General features: G+C 47.7%; 1 protein-coding gene across 4 annotated transcripts in view; it reads left to right on the top strand.

The window, feature by feature from the left end:
- Nucleotides 1-15,679, top strand: part of UBR3 (ubiquitin protein ligase E3 component n-recognin 3) — a 211,114-nt gene that overhangs the window by 175,000 nt on the left and 20,435 nt on the right. For all 4 annotated transcript variants that reach the window (XM_075117938.1, XM_075117939.1, XM_075117940.1 and 1 more), the window contains one exon: nucleotides 15,407-15,531. In XM_075117938.1, the coding sequence (XP_074974039.1) occupies nucleotides 15,407-15,531 (125 nt within the window). The remainder of the gene's footprint in view (nucleotides 1-15,406; nucleotides 15,532-15,679) is intronic.

Here is a 15,679-nt window from a genome sequence, read left to right on the forward strand (position 1 = left end):
AGGAGAGGCAGCAGAGCCAGAAGGGAAGAGGTAGGGCCAGAGTCTCTCTGCTTCTGGCCACGCTGATCTTCCCCCAGCCTCGAAGCAGCTGCAGCTCCGGGGCTGGCAGGCTGCAGCCGTGCCGCTCAGCCCCTCCCCCCAGAGCACTCTGTGGCCACGCCACCCGGCCCGCCAGAGCACACTGTGGCCACACCGCTCAGCCCACCGGAACATGCTGCGGCCGCGCCGCCCAGTCTGGCCTGCCAGAGCAGCTCCAGCCAGGCCAGAGACATCCTCCCCTGGCCCGCCCCAGCTAAGATGGGAAGGGATGGGATGGGGAGAGTGTGGGGGTCCTGGGCTAGGGGTAGGGTCATGGGGGGGTGGTGGTCACAGGGGTTACTTCCCTGACCCTCAGCTTCCCCCTGCGTCTCTCCCCCCCCCGCACACACAAAAAATGTCCCCACCAGTTGCTGTCCCAGCCCGTCAGGGTAAGCAGCTGGCAGGCTGGGACAGTTTGTTTATTTAGGTTTACTTCCGTGCCTGCGGACGCTCGAGATAAACAAACCGTCTCGGCCTGCCAGCGGCTTATCCTGTTGCCCTGGGAGCCAAAGTTTGCCAACATTTGCCAACCCCTGTATTATAGGGTCGTCTTATGAATGGGTCATTAAAAATTTCCATTTTTACTTATCCATCTTTGGGGAGTTGGCTTATAAATGAACCGGCTTATGATCGAGTATATACGGTACCTATCCCTATATACTGTACCTATCCCTAGAATGCTCTTCCAACTTTATACTAAAGTATTTCATAGACAAAATGGTACTGCAGTATGATGCTAAACCTACTACCAGGGGACTCTGAGTCATAAGAACAAACAGAAAATCTGTGTATAGAATACATGGAGGTTTTTTTCTCTTTATTTTTTGAGAGAAACAATTTTATATGGGCATTGAGTTCTGCATCATATTACAATACCATTTCTTTGGAGTGCAGACAGTTTTAAAGTAATAAAATATTTGTACATTTGATTGTGGTCTCTGTGGTAAACTACAGTTACCTTATTCTTCAAGTATTTAATGTGTCAGTTCATCTTTTTTGCTTCAAATCCATTTTTGAGATCTAATCATATTTACATAGTATTCTTTGAGAACATTAGCACTTACGAAGCAGGACCGAAACTTCATATATTGGCCTTCAAGTATAGCTCTGGGAATTGCATTAGCTACCTTATTAACTGTTGTACCATCTTGGTATCTTTTTCATTCCTACATTGATTAAGGCAAAATAATACCATTATAACTGTTCAGTCACTTCATTCAGAGAGTGAAAATTGATCTGAACCCATCATAAAGAAAGAACACAAATTAAGTCTTTTATTACAGAGAAGCTTAATGATAGAGGTCAGAACATTTACAGGCTCTAGTCACATCAATTTATTAGGATAGGACTAAGAGGGTACACATTGTACGTGTAGAGTGCACCTGCTGTGTAGTGTGACCTGCAAAATAGTCACTGTGTTCATTTGCTGAAACAATTTGTGACTTTTAAAAACCTAAAAAGTCTAAGATGGGCAGAGCTGCTATGTGCTTGACATGCTTGGCATTGTGATTAAGTAAAATTCTCTTCATATGTGTAGGATACTGTGAATTCATCTTTACAATGTGAGATTAAATATATTGGTCTCTTGAAGCACACTTACATGTATGTGCTTATGAGTTAATATTTGTGCATCATCGTGCAATGCACAGAATAGACACTTCTCAGGGAGTGAATCAGGATTGTGTAGCAAATGAGGCTATTGTCTGTAGAAGCCCTGGCACATTTGTTGTAGAAGTAGAGAGTTATGTAATGTATGTGGCAGGAGACTGCAGAAACAGAAAGGGTGGTCTTGTGGTTAAGGCAGTTGAATGCCATCCTTGTGAATTGAATTCTGCCCCTTCCTCTGCCACAATATTCTTAATGCTGGGCAAATCACGTAAGCCAAACTTTTCACAGGTAACCACTCAACATAAGTTCCTCATTTCCTGAGTGCCTGACTTGAGACTGTGGGGTCCGATTTGACTCAAAGCTGTAATGAAGTCAAGGAGAGCTGTGCTTTGAACATATAAAGTATCATATACATGCTAAGTACTCTGAAAAATCAGGATCTGGATGTGTCAAGTTGGGCAACCACAATTGGTAGACACTTTTGACAGTTTTGAACTTGCTTTCTCTGTGATTTTGTGCCCCATCTGTGAAATGGAGACGATGATAATATAGTCTGACAGGGGCGTTGTGAGGATAAATGGATTGTTTGTAGTACTACAGAAAAGCCCAAGAGTACTACAGAAAAGCCCAAGAGGAAATTAATAATTTTGTATTCAGAGCAGGATTTAGATCGTGTGCAGTAAATAAGGCCCAGGGCCACACACTGAACAATGAGGTAAAAATAAATATTAAATAGTTATCCCATTTTCTTCTTTGAGTGATTGCTCATGTGTATTCCACAATAGGTGTGCGTGCTCGCCACGTGCACCGGTGCCGGAAGTTTTTTCCCTTAGCAGTACCTGTAGCGGGAGCACTCCCCACGACCACTGGAGTGGCACCTGCCTGGCACGGTATAAGAGGAGCTGCACGCTCCCCGCACCCTCAGTTCCTTCTTGCCGCCAGTGAAGGTGCGTTGGAACTGCTCTGCTCCAGCTTTGCTGTAGCTTGTCCCCAGAACTGCTCATTCATTCAGTGTTAGTACCTGTAGTTAGTTAGCTGTTTAGTTAGTCAGTGAGGCCGGGTCGGGGCATGCCCTGCGCCCCAGGGTTTAAATCATGCAGCTCATGTAGGTGTTCTGTGCCAAGAAGTGACCCGCACGCAGACTGTTTGCGCTGTTTGGGAGAAACCCATATCAGCGAAAGGTGCAAGATTCGCAAGTTGTTTAAGCCTTGGACCAAAAGAGAAAGGAACATCAGGCTCCGGGCCATCCTGATGGAGTCAGTGCTCACCCCGACTCCGGCACGCCACTCCGAACTGGTACCCGGCACCGCGGCGTCAGTATGCAGCGACCCTCTGGTGCCACTGACCAGTTGGCACTGCTCCCCATCCACGGGGCCTGCCAAGAGGGCCAGGAAGACTCCATCTTCGCAGCAGCACTGAGGGAAGTCAGGGACAGAGGCTAGGCCCATGTCGGGCAGTCCTCGATCCCCACCAGGCTCCAGGCCTCCTACTCAGGTTGAGTAGAGTAGCCTGGCCCCTTTGGAACAGGCCTCTCTGGATGTCTGGATGCCATCCGCACCTGAAGCCCTCCAGGCGTCCTGGGATATTATGTCCATGCCGGTGCCCGGAGCACCACCGATGTTGGCCCCACGCTCCAGAGGCAAGCCGCCACTGGGATTTCCGCAGTTGCCTCCGGCCTGATACCAGTCTTGGTCGAGGGAACGTTCCTGACACCGTTCACCGCCCAGCGACCGCTCAGGGCAGAGTCCATGTGGCTCACCCTCAACGCTAACCAGACTGGCTGGCTGGGTTCCTTCTGGCTTGGACTCTCGGCACCGCTTGTCCTCAAGGAGTGAATATTGATGGGGCCGCAGTGGGCGTCGCCAATGGTCCTCATCTCGGAGAGGGTACTGCAGTCGGTCACGGCACGGTCATCGACGCTGTTCCCACTCGGACTCCTGCTCCAAGTCTCTGCCAAGGCACCGCAGCCCCGGGCGTTGATCACTGGCATCTTGCCGCTGTGGGTCCGCCCGTCAAGGCTGTTTGCGGAGCATCTGTTGCAATCGATACCAGTCCTCCATGTCGAGATCGCGGTCCCACGGCCGTCATAGATCCTAGCACCACTGTTCCTCCCGATCCAGAGATAGCAGCAGATCTTATGCCAACCCCGGTCTCCATTTGTAGCCGTCCTTTGGTGGGCCAGGCCAGTCAACCCGAACAGCTGGCCCTGCCGGGGCCACAGCAGGTGCAGTGGCACTGAGCGTCGTGACCAGCCCAATGGTATCAGTGAGCACCGTGGCCTCCGGCGCAGCCACCGGTGGGAGCTCACTCGGTGGCTGGAGCGTTGGAAGCACCATTAGACTCCCTCTCCAGAACCCTGAGAAAGGAGTCGGTGGGACATACGTCCTCGGCACTGTTCCTGGAGTCCGACCAGGTGGTGGGCCCTCCAGTGCCTGCTGACACCCAGAGCACTGCACCGGCCTCCTCGCCCTGCCTGGAGGAGGTGATTGTGATGTCCGTCCCCGCCCCCTCCCCCCCCGCAGGAGGATTTCAGGGCTCACCAAGAACTCTTAAAGAGGGTGGCAGCAAGCCTTCACCTCCAAGCAGAAGAGATGAAGGAGCCCTCAGACTCGCTGTTTAACGTGTTGTCCTCATCAACACCGGATAGGGTGGCCTTGCCTCTCCATGAAGGAGGTGGCTAAAATTTCAAATGCCATGTGGCAAACACCGGCCTCGTTGGCCCCCATCTCTAAAAAGGCGGAACACAAGTACTTTGTACCCACTAAAGGGCATGAGTACCTGTATACCCACCTGGCGCCCAACTCCCTGGTGGTCAAATCAGTCAACCACAGGGAACGGCAAGGTCAGCCAGCCCTGACCCCAAAGAACAAAGACTCTCGGAGACTAGATTCTTTCAGAAGGAAAATTTATTCGTCTTCGAGCTTACAGTTACAAGTGGCAAACCATCAGGCTCTCCTGGGCTGGTACAAATTCAATCTGTGGGGCTCCCTGCCCAAGTTTGAGGACTCCCTCCAGGAGTGTGATAGGAAGAAGTTCAGGGCGCTAGTGGAGGAAGGGGCAGCGGCTGCTAGGGCGTCGCTGCAGGCAGCCTCGGATGCTGCGGACATGGCCGCACGATCAGTGGCCTCCGCCGTGTCCGTGAGACAGGCGTCATGGCTTCTGGTCTCTGGGCTGTCCAGCGAGGCGCAGTCTTCCATGCAGGATCTCTCATTCGATGGGAAGGCTCTGTTTGCAGAGGAAACAGATACAAGGCTGCATGGCATGGAAGACTCCCGCACGACCCTCCAGACTCTGGGCCTCTATGTCCCGGCTCCAGCAAAACCTAAGTTCAAGCCACAGCAGACTCCCTTCCAGGCTGCCCTCCTGAAGTATGGGGCCGCCTATAAGAGGCAGTGGGACTATAAGAGACACTCTCAGAGGCGGTCTCGGCCTGCCCCCCAGCCTGGGCAAGCAGGCGGGGAAAAGTCGTTTTTGACAGGACACTCGGGGGTACCCCGCCAGTCCTCACCAGGGATCCACCCCCAATAAAACTACCCTTCTCCAATCAGTTGTGTGCTTTTCTCCCAGAATAGTCGTGGCTCACCTCGGACCGATGGTCCTCAACATGATCTCCCAGGGTTTACTTCCTCCCCGCCCAACCATTCCCCACCCCCATCCCTCTTGGGGGACCCCTTTCATGAAGATCTGCTCGAGCAGGAGGTAGGGTGGCTCCTAGGACTAGGAGCGATAGAGGCAGTGCTCAAGGAGTTCATGGGCAAGGTGTATTACTCCCGTTATTTCCTTATCCCGAAGGCCAAAGGGGGGCTCAGGCCCATCTTGGACCTGCAAGGTCTGAACCAGTACATGGTGAAACTCAAGTTCCGCATGGTCTCCCTGGCCGTCGTCATCCCCTCCCTGGATCCTGGGGACTGGAGCACTGTCCTCGATCTACAGGACGCATACTTCCACATCCACATATTTGAGGGGCACAGGCGCTTCCTCTGTTTTGTGGTGGGACAGAATCATTACCAAGTCATGGTCCTCCCATTTGGTCTGTTGGCTTCCCCCAGGGTCTTTACAAATGCATGTTGGTGGTAGTGGCCTACCTCAGATGGCGGGGGGTCCAGATATTTCCCTATCTGGAAAATTGGCTTGTCAAGGGCACCTCCTGGTCGCAGGTGAGGGATTACATGGCGCTCCTCCTGTCCACGTGCACTACCTTGGGCCTGTTGGTAAAAAATACCAAGTCCACATTAGTCCCAGTTCAACGCATAGAGTTTATCAGGGTGCTCCTGGATGCAGTGTTGGCCAGGGCCTCTCTCCCGCCAGACAGATTTGAGACTCTGAAAGGTCTCATCAACTCGGTCACAAGATTCCCGGTGACAACAGCCAGGGTTTACCTGCAACTCTTGGGTCACGTGTCGGTGTGCACGTACATGGTCCGTCACGCTAGACTCAGGATGAGGCCCCTCCAGCTCTGGTCGGCCTTGAAGTTCTCCCAGGCCATGGACAGGATGGACAAGGTCCTCACCATGCTGGACTCTGTGATCACCTTCCTACAGTGGTGGTCCGCCCCAAACAACATGCTCCAAAGGGTCCTGTTCAGGGACAGGGCCCCGTCGTTGGCGCTGGTGTCTGATGCGTCGAACCTGGGTTGTGGGGCCCATGTGGGGATCTTTCAGACTCAAGGCCTGTGGTTGGCTCAAGACCTGACCCTACATATAAATGTCAAGGAGCTCAGGGCAGTGCGGCTGGCGTGTATGGCCTTCCGCTTGCACCTGGAGGGCAAGGTAGTCAGGGTCCTCACGGACAACACGGCCTCGATGTTCTATAACAGGCAAGGCGGGGCCCGATCCTCTACTCTCTGCCACGAAGCCCTCAGGCTGTGGGACTTCTGTATAACCCATGACATCCTCCTGAAGGCCTTCCACCTAGTGGGTGCCTGGCATGAGAGGGTGGATTGCTTGAGCAGGGACTTTTCTTCCGAAGGTGGGGAACTCCCCAGGTGGACCTACTCGTGACTTGGCAGAACTGGCGATGCTCCTGGTTCTGCTCCAGGGGGGGCCTGGGGAGGGGCGCTATCTCCGATGCCTTTCTCCTGTCCGGTCAGGCTGGCTTCACTTCACCTTTCCCCCGTTCTCTCTAATCAGCAGGGTCCTGGAAAAGATAAAGACAGGCATGGCCCCAGTCCTCCTGATTGCCCCGGCGTGGCCCAGGCAGCATTGGTACGGGACCCTCACGGGCCTGGTGGTAGCTCCACTATGGCTGTTGCCACTCCACCCAGACCTTCTCCCTCAGGACCAGGGCCACCTCCTCCATCCCAACCTAGAGGCGCTTCACCTCACGGCGTAGATGCTCAGTGGTTAGGTGGAGAGGAAAGGACGTGCTCAGAACAGGTTCAGCGCGTCCTCCTCGAAAGTAGACGGCCCTCCACTCGCCGCGCTTATTTGGCAAAGTGATCCGGGTTCTCTTGGTGGTGGCAGACCTTGGTGTCTCCCCGGTGGCTGCCCTGATCCAGCTTATCCTTGATTACCTCCAACACCTGAGGGCCCAGGGCCTGGCGCCCTCATCAGCCGAGGTGCACCTGGCAGCCATATTGGCCTTCCATCCGCTGGTGCAAGGGCACACGGTATTTTCCCATGCTATGACTGGCCTGTTCCTTAAGGGTTTGGACCGTCTTTTTCCGTATTCTAGAACCCCGGTCCCGCAGTGGGACCTAAACCTGATGTTGGCTCGTCTCACGGGGCCCCCGTTTGAACCACTGGCCACGAGCTCCTGGTCTCACCGCTTGTGGAAGGTGGCTTTCCTGGTTGCAATCACGTCGGCCAGGTGAGTCTCGGAGCTCAGGGCCCTGACCTCCTAGCCGCCGTACACGGTCTTTCATAAGGACAAGGTCCAGCTCTGCCCACACCCTGCGTTCCTCCCAAAGGTGGTCTCCGCCTACCATATGGGTCAAACATTTTTCTACCGGTCCTCTGCCCCAAGCCTCACCCATCCAGTGAGGAGCGCCGGCTCCACACAGTCGATGTGCGGCGGGCTCTGGCTTTCTACCTTGAGCGGACTTGTCCCCCCGCCACCCATTGTGAGGGCACACTCGACTTGGGCGCAGGTCTCATCGGCTGCCTTCGTGGCCCACGTCCCAGTCCAAGACATTTGTAGGGCCGCCACGTGGTCTTCGGTTCACACGTTCACCTCGCACTATGCGATCGTCCCCCAAACCAGGGATGACGCCAGGGTTCGGCAGGCTGTCCTCTGTCCTGGGAACGTGTGAACTCCTACCCACCTCCATCAGATATAGCTTAGAATCACCTATTGTGGAATACACATGAGCAATCACTCGAAGAAGAGAAGACAGTTACCTGGATGTCTATTCCACATCCCACTCTCCTTCCCCTCCGTCGGAGTTGTCTGGCAAGAAGGAACTGAGGGTTGGGGGAGCATGCAGCTCCCCTTATACCGCGCCAGGCAGGCCTCACTCCAGGAGTCGCGGTGGGTGCTCTCCCCTATGAGTACTGCTAGGGGAAAAACTTCCAGCACTGGTGCACGTGATGAGCGTGCACACCTATTGTGGAATAGACATGAGCAACACATCTCGAAGAACACCAGTTACAGAAAAGGTAACTGTCTTTTCCCAGAACAGAAAAAGGCAGACATCTTGTGGAGAAAATAGTATGAGATTGTGTAGTAAAAGACTTGTCTCATAATTCATAAACACCGGGGGCCCAAATGAAGGTTGTACGGGCAAACTAGCAAATAATTTGGGGGCAGGCGGGGGGAGAAGGTTTAATGACCAAGCCAGGGCAATCCTTTTTAAAATCTTGTCTGAAAGCACAGTGCCCCCAATAATATGCAAGGACATTGATCTAGTACTGACTGAAAGAAGAGCACAACCTATTGAATAACCAAAATATGGAGCTCAGTTCTTCCTCTGTTCAGCTTGGCACTCAGCTTGCCACGGGAATGAGGTGGGCATGAACCATCAGAGAACTGCTTATAGCTTCCTGCTTCTTCACCAGCTCAGCATGAGCATCTGTGAAAGCAGCCTGGGAGCTGCACTAATTTATGCCACTCTAAGGTTAAGTGACTTGTAGCCTATCATAAGGGAAGTAATGTTTCCCTCCATTGCCCATTTAGAGCCTGAATCTCCCTCGGCACCATAAAGGGGCCAGCAGCACCTCAGGTGAACATTAACATTTATCTTTCATCACTGGATACGTATCTTGACTAAATAGAGAAAAAGTATTAGCTTAAACAGTAAATATTTCAGTTTCTACACTGAAAGTAGATTATGTATACACAGGGCTTTTGGTTAGCCTTTCATGGATTGTTTTACATTTTAATGCTGACTTCCTTTTTTTAAAATGTTTTTTTCAAATATCTGTTTACGTTTCAGTGAAAGAAAAAGGTTTATTTAGGTAAGGTGACTATTTCCAGTTTATGCAGAATTGCTAACCTTTTCCTTTGAATGTGTTTAGTCAGCAAGCTCTCTTATTGCAGTTGTTGCCTTCCAGCATATGACATTTAATTTTATATAAATGACCGAATAAAAAGGCATATGCCGAGTTATCAATAAATGACTTATCACAGTACTGCTAGGATTAGGGGGTCCACCAGCCTTTCCTTTATAAACTCTATAATGGACTTCAGTGTAGGTTGTGTAAAGATATATTAAAGATAAATGGGATGATTTTTGCACACAATTGTTTCACCCTAATCAGCTGTACAGTTAACAAATAATAAAAGACACACTGCCTGGATATTTTAGTCATGTAAATGCAAAATGAGAATACTACACCAATGTGCAATGGTCTCATTAATATAGCTTTGTTTTATCCCTAACATGCAACAAACAATAGTAGGTATTAATATGTTATTTATAGTAGATGCCCCACTGCAAACACCTTCTGCCTTTTGAGTGTGAGTGGGGGTGTGTTGGACTCCCAAAGGGCCTAAAGTTCATATTGTGAAAAAACTAACCTGCAAATTTTATTTTTATTAATTTTTTTAATTAAAGTACAAAAAGCATAACCACATTTTAAAAAACCCCTGCATTTTGACCTACCTAAATACAATGACTGAATTTAGTTTTGTTAGGATGAAAATTTACATACCCTAAATCTCTATTGACTAGGACTTGCTATGTCTACACTGTAGATGGGAAGTGTGCCTCCCAGCCCTGGTAGACAGGCATGCGTTAGCTCTGCTTAAGCTTGAGCACCAAAAATAGCAGTGTGGACTTTGCAGCATAGGCTAGCCTTGGAGTACGGCCCCAGAGGATTGGGCGGGCTTGTACTCGGGGTGGCTAGCTCATGCCACTAACCATGCTACAACATTCACGCTGCTTTTTCTAGCACACTAGCTTGAGCAGACTTAGAATGTGTCTGTCTACCGGGGCTGGGGGGCACACACCCAGCTGCAGTGTAGACATACCCTGAAGTCCATGAAAGCTATGCAATGGTGCAGGACTTGAGGGGAGGGGGTCAACCGAAAGTAATTCAAATGTAGCATTTGAACTCTTCTGACTGCCTCAGGGCAGTTTTAAGTTTTGCTGGTAGCAAGAGCCCACTAGGGTCATTTATTCTTGCCTTGGATTAGTGGAATGCAAGATGCCATGTGCTCTCCTGTCATTTTTTGAGGGGTTTAGAAAAGACTTCTCACCCTATGGCACAAGAAAGCAAAGCAAAGGGGCCTCAATAGAAATCAAGGAAATGGCATTTAAAGATATCAGAGTAGCAGCCGTGTTAGTCTGTATTCGCAAAAACAAAAGGAGTACTTGTGGCACCTTAGAGACTAACCAATTTATTTGAGCATAAGCTTTCGTGAGCTACAGCTCACTTCATCGGATGCATAAGTGAGCTGTAGCTCACAAAAGCTTATGCTCAAATAAATTGGTTAGTCTCTAAGGTGCCACAAGTACTCCTTTCCTTTTGGCATTTAAAGAGACACTTTCAAGATAAAAGGTATATTATATAAAAAAAGCTCTTTGTAACAATAGCTTTATTAGAATTAAAATATATTTTAAAAACTTATTTTATTTTTACCATTTATGATGTTTGTTGACCTCATGTACTTTGCTCAGGTTGGAGAGAAACTAGACTGGTTTATTTAAGTCATTCTCCATTCCATTAAAATCAGTTTAATCTTTCAGTTCTGACTCTGTTCTACTTAGGTTATTTCACAGCACCCAACACTGTATCTTAGTTCCTTCTAGAATTATGAAATGAAACAAGGAGACAAATATCTATCAAATGCAGTTCCTCTTCATTCCTGTTCTGCTCCTTGCTCCCAGGCGAAAACGTATTGTTAGTGTGCATGTATGGTTTTTAAAAGTAAGCTAATGTGGTAATACTGTTCTTAGAAAATGCAAGACTGAGAAAATAAGTCTTGCGTTTGTGCTGCACTATGGTGCAGTTTGTGATACTCCTTAGATCCTGCAGGGGAGAGTTCTACAGTATGGGCTAGCCCCCAGGAAAGCCCTGATTTCTGTACAGATGGGCTTCACCCTTGAGGCAGATACCAGAGGAGTGGAGCCACATTGAGGGCAGTTCTGGTCCCTAAGGGACCAGCTATTTTAGGTATCCTGTGCCTGGCTGTTTAGTGTTCTGAGAATCAGGATGCAGATCTTAAACTTAACATCATGCTCTACAGGGAGCCAGTGGCAGGAGAACAACACTGGGCTGATGTGCTCTCAGTAACGTTTGTGCGTGATGAGACCTGCTGCTGCGTTCTGCGCCAGGTGCAGTCCTTTCAGGGTTGATGTTTCCATAACAAAATAGACTGCACTGCTATTATCCAGATAGAAGGTGGAGTTATGTATTATTGTGACTAGGTTATCATTAGCAAGGGTGAAACTATTGCCATGCTGTTGGTGTTTGGGTTTTCAACACCACTAAGGAATGCTTTTCACAGCTATTTCTACTGGATTTTTAAAATAAATTTTTAAACAAAAACAACATTTTGGGCTCCAAATTCTTGAGTGTCCCTTTACACAGCCTACGATAAAGCCTGCTCGAAAACAGAGTTTATAAAGGAAAGGCTGGTAGACCCCTAATCCTAGCAGTTCTGCAAGGTATCTCTGTATTATGTATGTATTGAGGTATTTTATGTGAAATATTTCGTTATTTTACTGCTGTACATTGTATAAATCACATTTTCTGCAAATTGTAAATTCTTAACCTAATTCTTTTGATGTTACCAAGTAATTTAAATTGGTTCTGCTAAATTCTGGCTTCTACTAAAATTTCTGCACATCAGAGAAAAAAATTCATCTTTTACTATTAATGCAAACAATGCAAGTATTTTGTAAGTAGAACAACAAAAGCATGATAGATCTTTAATTTCAGCAATAATAATGTGTAAAATGGACATGCAAAAAGTTTATATTTAATCTATGTGGTAGTTATCCTATAATGTCATTATAAGTAGGGCCCTACCAAATTCACTGTCCATTATGGTCAACTTCACAGCCATAGGATTTGAAAATTGGTAAATTTCATGTTTTCAGATGTTTAAATCTGAAATTTCACAGTGTTGTAACTGTTCACAGTGTCCCAACCCAAAAGGGTATTGGAAGGGGGGGGTAACAAATCTGTTGTAAGGGGGCGTCGTGGGATTGTCACCCTAATTTCAGTGCTGCCTTCAGGGCTGAACAGAGTGGGGAGGAGGGGTGTGGAGCTATCTGCAGCCAGGAGAGATTCCAAAGAGCAAGTCCTGTCTTGCCCCAGCCTGCCTGGACTAGCAGCTAGGAGCCCCCTTTGCTGGGGTGTTCCTAGCAGCACAGGGAAGATCAGATCCAACTCCACAAGCCTCCTCCAGTGACAGGAACCTCCAGGGCTGCTGCCCAGTCCCAGAGCATCCTGCAGCAGGGGGAGGCACCCAGATGTGGGTCTGGTCTCTCCCGCCCCTCCCTCCACCCGAGCAGCTATGCAGGGGATGGACAAGGTTTATCTGGAACTAGGATCCCCCTTTGCTGGGGTGCTCCTAGGAGCAAGGAGACATCGGATTTAACGGGGAAGGGCTTATTTCACGGGTCCGTGTCGCGTTTTTCACTGCTGTGAAATTGATAGGCCCCTAATTATGATCATTGTTACTTTTTTGTACTGCAGTAGAGCCCAGAGCTCCAAACTGGACTGGGGACCCAGTGTGCTGTACACACTTATAGTATAGCCCCTGCCCCACAGACCTTATCATCCAGCGAGGTTAAGATGGGTGACAGTTGGGTGTAGAATACAAGTGAATGACAAGGAGGAGGAAGACAAGTGTAACATTTATAGCTTACGTACGCAATCTTATCCTAGGTGCACTGTTTGGAGTGTGTTTAAAAAAAAAAATTAGAACAGGTGCATGAGAAACTCTAAGGAAGGCCACCTCCCTAGCTATTATCACTAGGCATCATGACAGAGTCCTGCTATCATAGGCAACATGACAGAGGTAAGTCTTACTAAGAGATTTGAAGGGGAGACAAAGGTAGTGGCTATGCAGACTGGGTGAGGAGGGTGTCCCAGTTTTACAGTAAGAAATATGAAGTTGTATTTCTTTTCATTTACACTTTCATGGTGTAAAATTAATACACAGTCTCTTGTTGGCTCAGATCTCTATGTACTGCCACAAGGGGGATCAGAATTGAGGACCTGAGCTCAGTCCTAAACTAGAATGGAATCAATTGTCTGTAGATGTAGCCATGTAAAGCTGCGAGTGTGCGTGCGCATGCATGGCCTTTAAACTGTGGATCTCCTCCCCTGCGTGAATCGAAGAAGGCTGGTCTTTGTAGGTGGAAACGCCATGACAATGGAGCCTCTGGAAGAGGAACAAAAGAAGGGCTTGGGTTGTGGGGGGCTGTGATAGAGGCTCAGGAGATTGTCCTCTCTCTGGGGAGGATGTGGGAGTAGAAGATGACATATACTATGAAATCCATTATAAGAAAACTAGTGTAATTATGTTGAGATAAGAAGTAAAGCCCATGCATTGGTTTGTTTAATATGGGACGCATATGGTTATACAAAAACTAGTACCTTTTCAATTACATAGACCATTTAGATGTAAATTGTGCTTAGTAAATATATGCTGTTTAGATAGTGTTTAAAGAATGTGAAAATCCATAGGTTTCTGTCTGTGTATGGATTTCTTGTGAGCATTTACTAAACAAAAAGACAAAAATGGACACTAGTTCACAAATGAATCCTGCAGTCCAATGTTGGGTCCGAGGACCCAACATCCCCTGCTGCACCCCCTCAGTCTTGCTTATATGCTGGATAAGCACTTAATTAAATCAACGTCAACTCCTGTATGTTTTCATGCACAAAGCTCACTCAGCCCTTGGTTAAGGAGGAATGAATTTAAGCCAGTTTTGGTTTGTTGTTGCATCATATTATGTAACTAAAAGTGAACCAAAATCTGGGGGAGCACTTGTTTTAAGCGCCTAACTCCTGTTATTTTTAATAGGAATCAGAGTTACATCGATGCTAGTATGGAAGATTGTCCCCTTAGTATGGGACTGATTTGACTTGAAGTAGGAAAGGGGTAGGTTGTGCAAACTTAAGTTTTAAAGTTGATCTGCAAAACTGAAAATAAATGAAATTGTTTGGAGCAGGAAGTGCTGTAAGCCTCTAATAAGATGAGAAAAAGGGACATTTAGCACATCTGCACCTTAACCCTCACTTTCACCTTTCTTCTCTTTCAAATATTGTGAAGTCTCGTTCTGCCTCTGATTGCCAGCTGCTCACAGCTGATTTCAGAGCAATTCCCTGTACCCACTGCAGACTGGAGTCTTCCTGTAGGGAGAGATGTCCTGTCTGTCTATGTAATCTATATATCTATAGTGTGGGTGGGTGGGTGTGGTATGCATACATATCTAAATACAATTCTGAGGACTTCTGAAAGAAAAGAGAAACCTCTTTCCAAAAAAAGTTGAAACATAATTCATATTTTTATATATAAGAATACAACAGGATTTATCTTAGCTCCACATCCCAGCTCTGTTTTCTACTAAGGTTCAGGCACAGGTGTGGTACTGTATTAAGTAGGAACTAGTGACTTGTGGCGGGTCTGGAATTTCAGTATCTGAAAAATGAAAGTGGAGAGTCAGGAATTAAGCTAAAAAAATGTGCTGAATGCCCCTGTTACTGTGATTATTTGGGTCATTCAGCACCTATTTCAGTATTTGTTAGAACTGTGATTAACCCAGATATTTGAATCAGGTTTGCGGACATGATAAGATAGACATTTTGCTCTAGTCTACAACTCTCAGTCGATTGTGGTGAACATCTTATCAGTAATTCTTTACAATAACGTGAGCATGACAAACGTTGTGAAGCCCCTAGAAGGAAGTCACTGCTGATCAAGATTGAGGTGAATTTTCAGGGAAATGAAAGTATACTTGCACTATACCTCTTTTGTACATTGAAGACTTCACAGCCTCCAGGGCTGTCTGCCATAACTTTCTAACGCACGGAGGGTATGTAAACAAAACAAGGAAAACCCCACGGCTTGCCCGTGCCAGCCAACTTGGGCTCATGGGGCTCGGGCTGCAGCCTGGCCTCTAGGACCCTGTGAGGTGGGAGAGTTCCAAAGCTTGTACTTTAAAAATGATTTTGTGCTCTTTGGATTTTTTCATATTGAATTGATTGTTCATTGGAGAAGCATTTTATTTGCAAATTGAAAGAGACTGTGTAATTGGTCTATAATAAACTGAAGTCATGGGTTAAAAAATGTGAAAGACAATGACTCTTTGTTTACTTTATAGAACACTTTACCTGCATTGTAAAGGTGCTGTTTACATTATTGTATACCCAAGCCCTAGCAGCATTTTCTGTAAAATGCAGCGCTGAAGACAGGGTGGCATGGAAGAACTCAGGAGCTCTGAAAAAGGTTGGTCAGTTTACTAAAAACTAAATATTGATAAGATTGTCTATTAAATTTATCAAAAAGAAAAGGAGTACTCGTGGCACCTGAGAGGCTAACCAATTTATTTGAGCATAAGCTTTCGTGAGCTACAGCTCACTTCATCGGATGAAGT

The sequence above is a fragment of the Caretta caretta genome, chromosome 11, assembly GCF_965140235.1.
Source record: "Caretta caretta isolate rCarCar2 chromosome 11, rCarCar1.hap1, whole genome shotgun sequence".
Classification (NCBI taxonomy): domain Eukaryota; kingdom Metazoa; phylum Chordata; order Testudines; family Cheloniidae; genus Caretta; species Caretta caretta.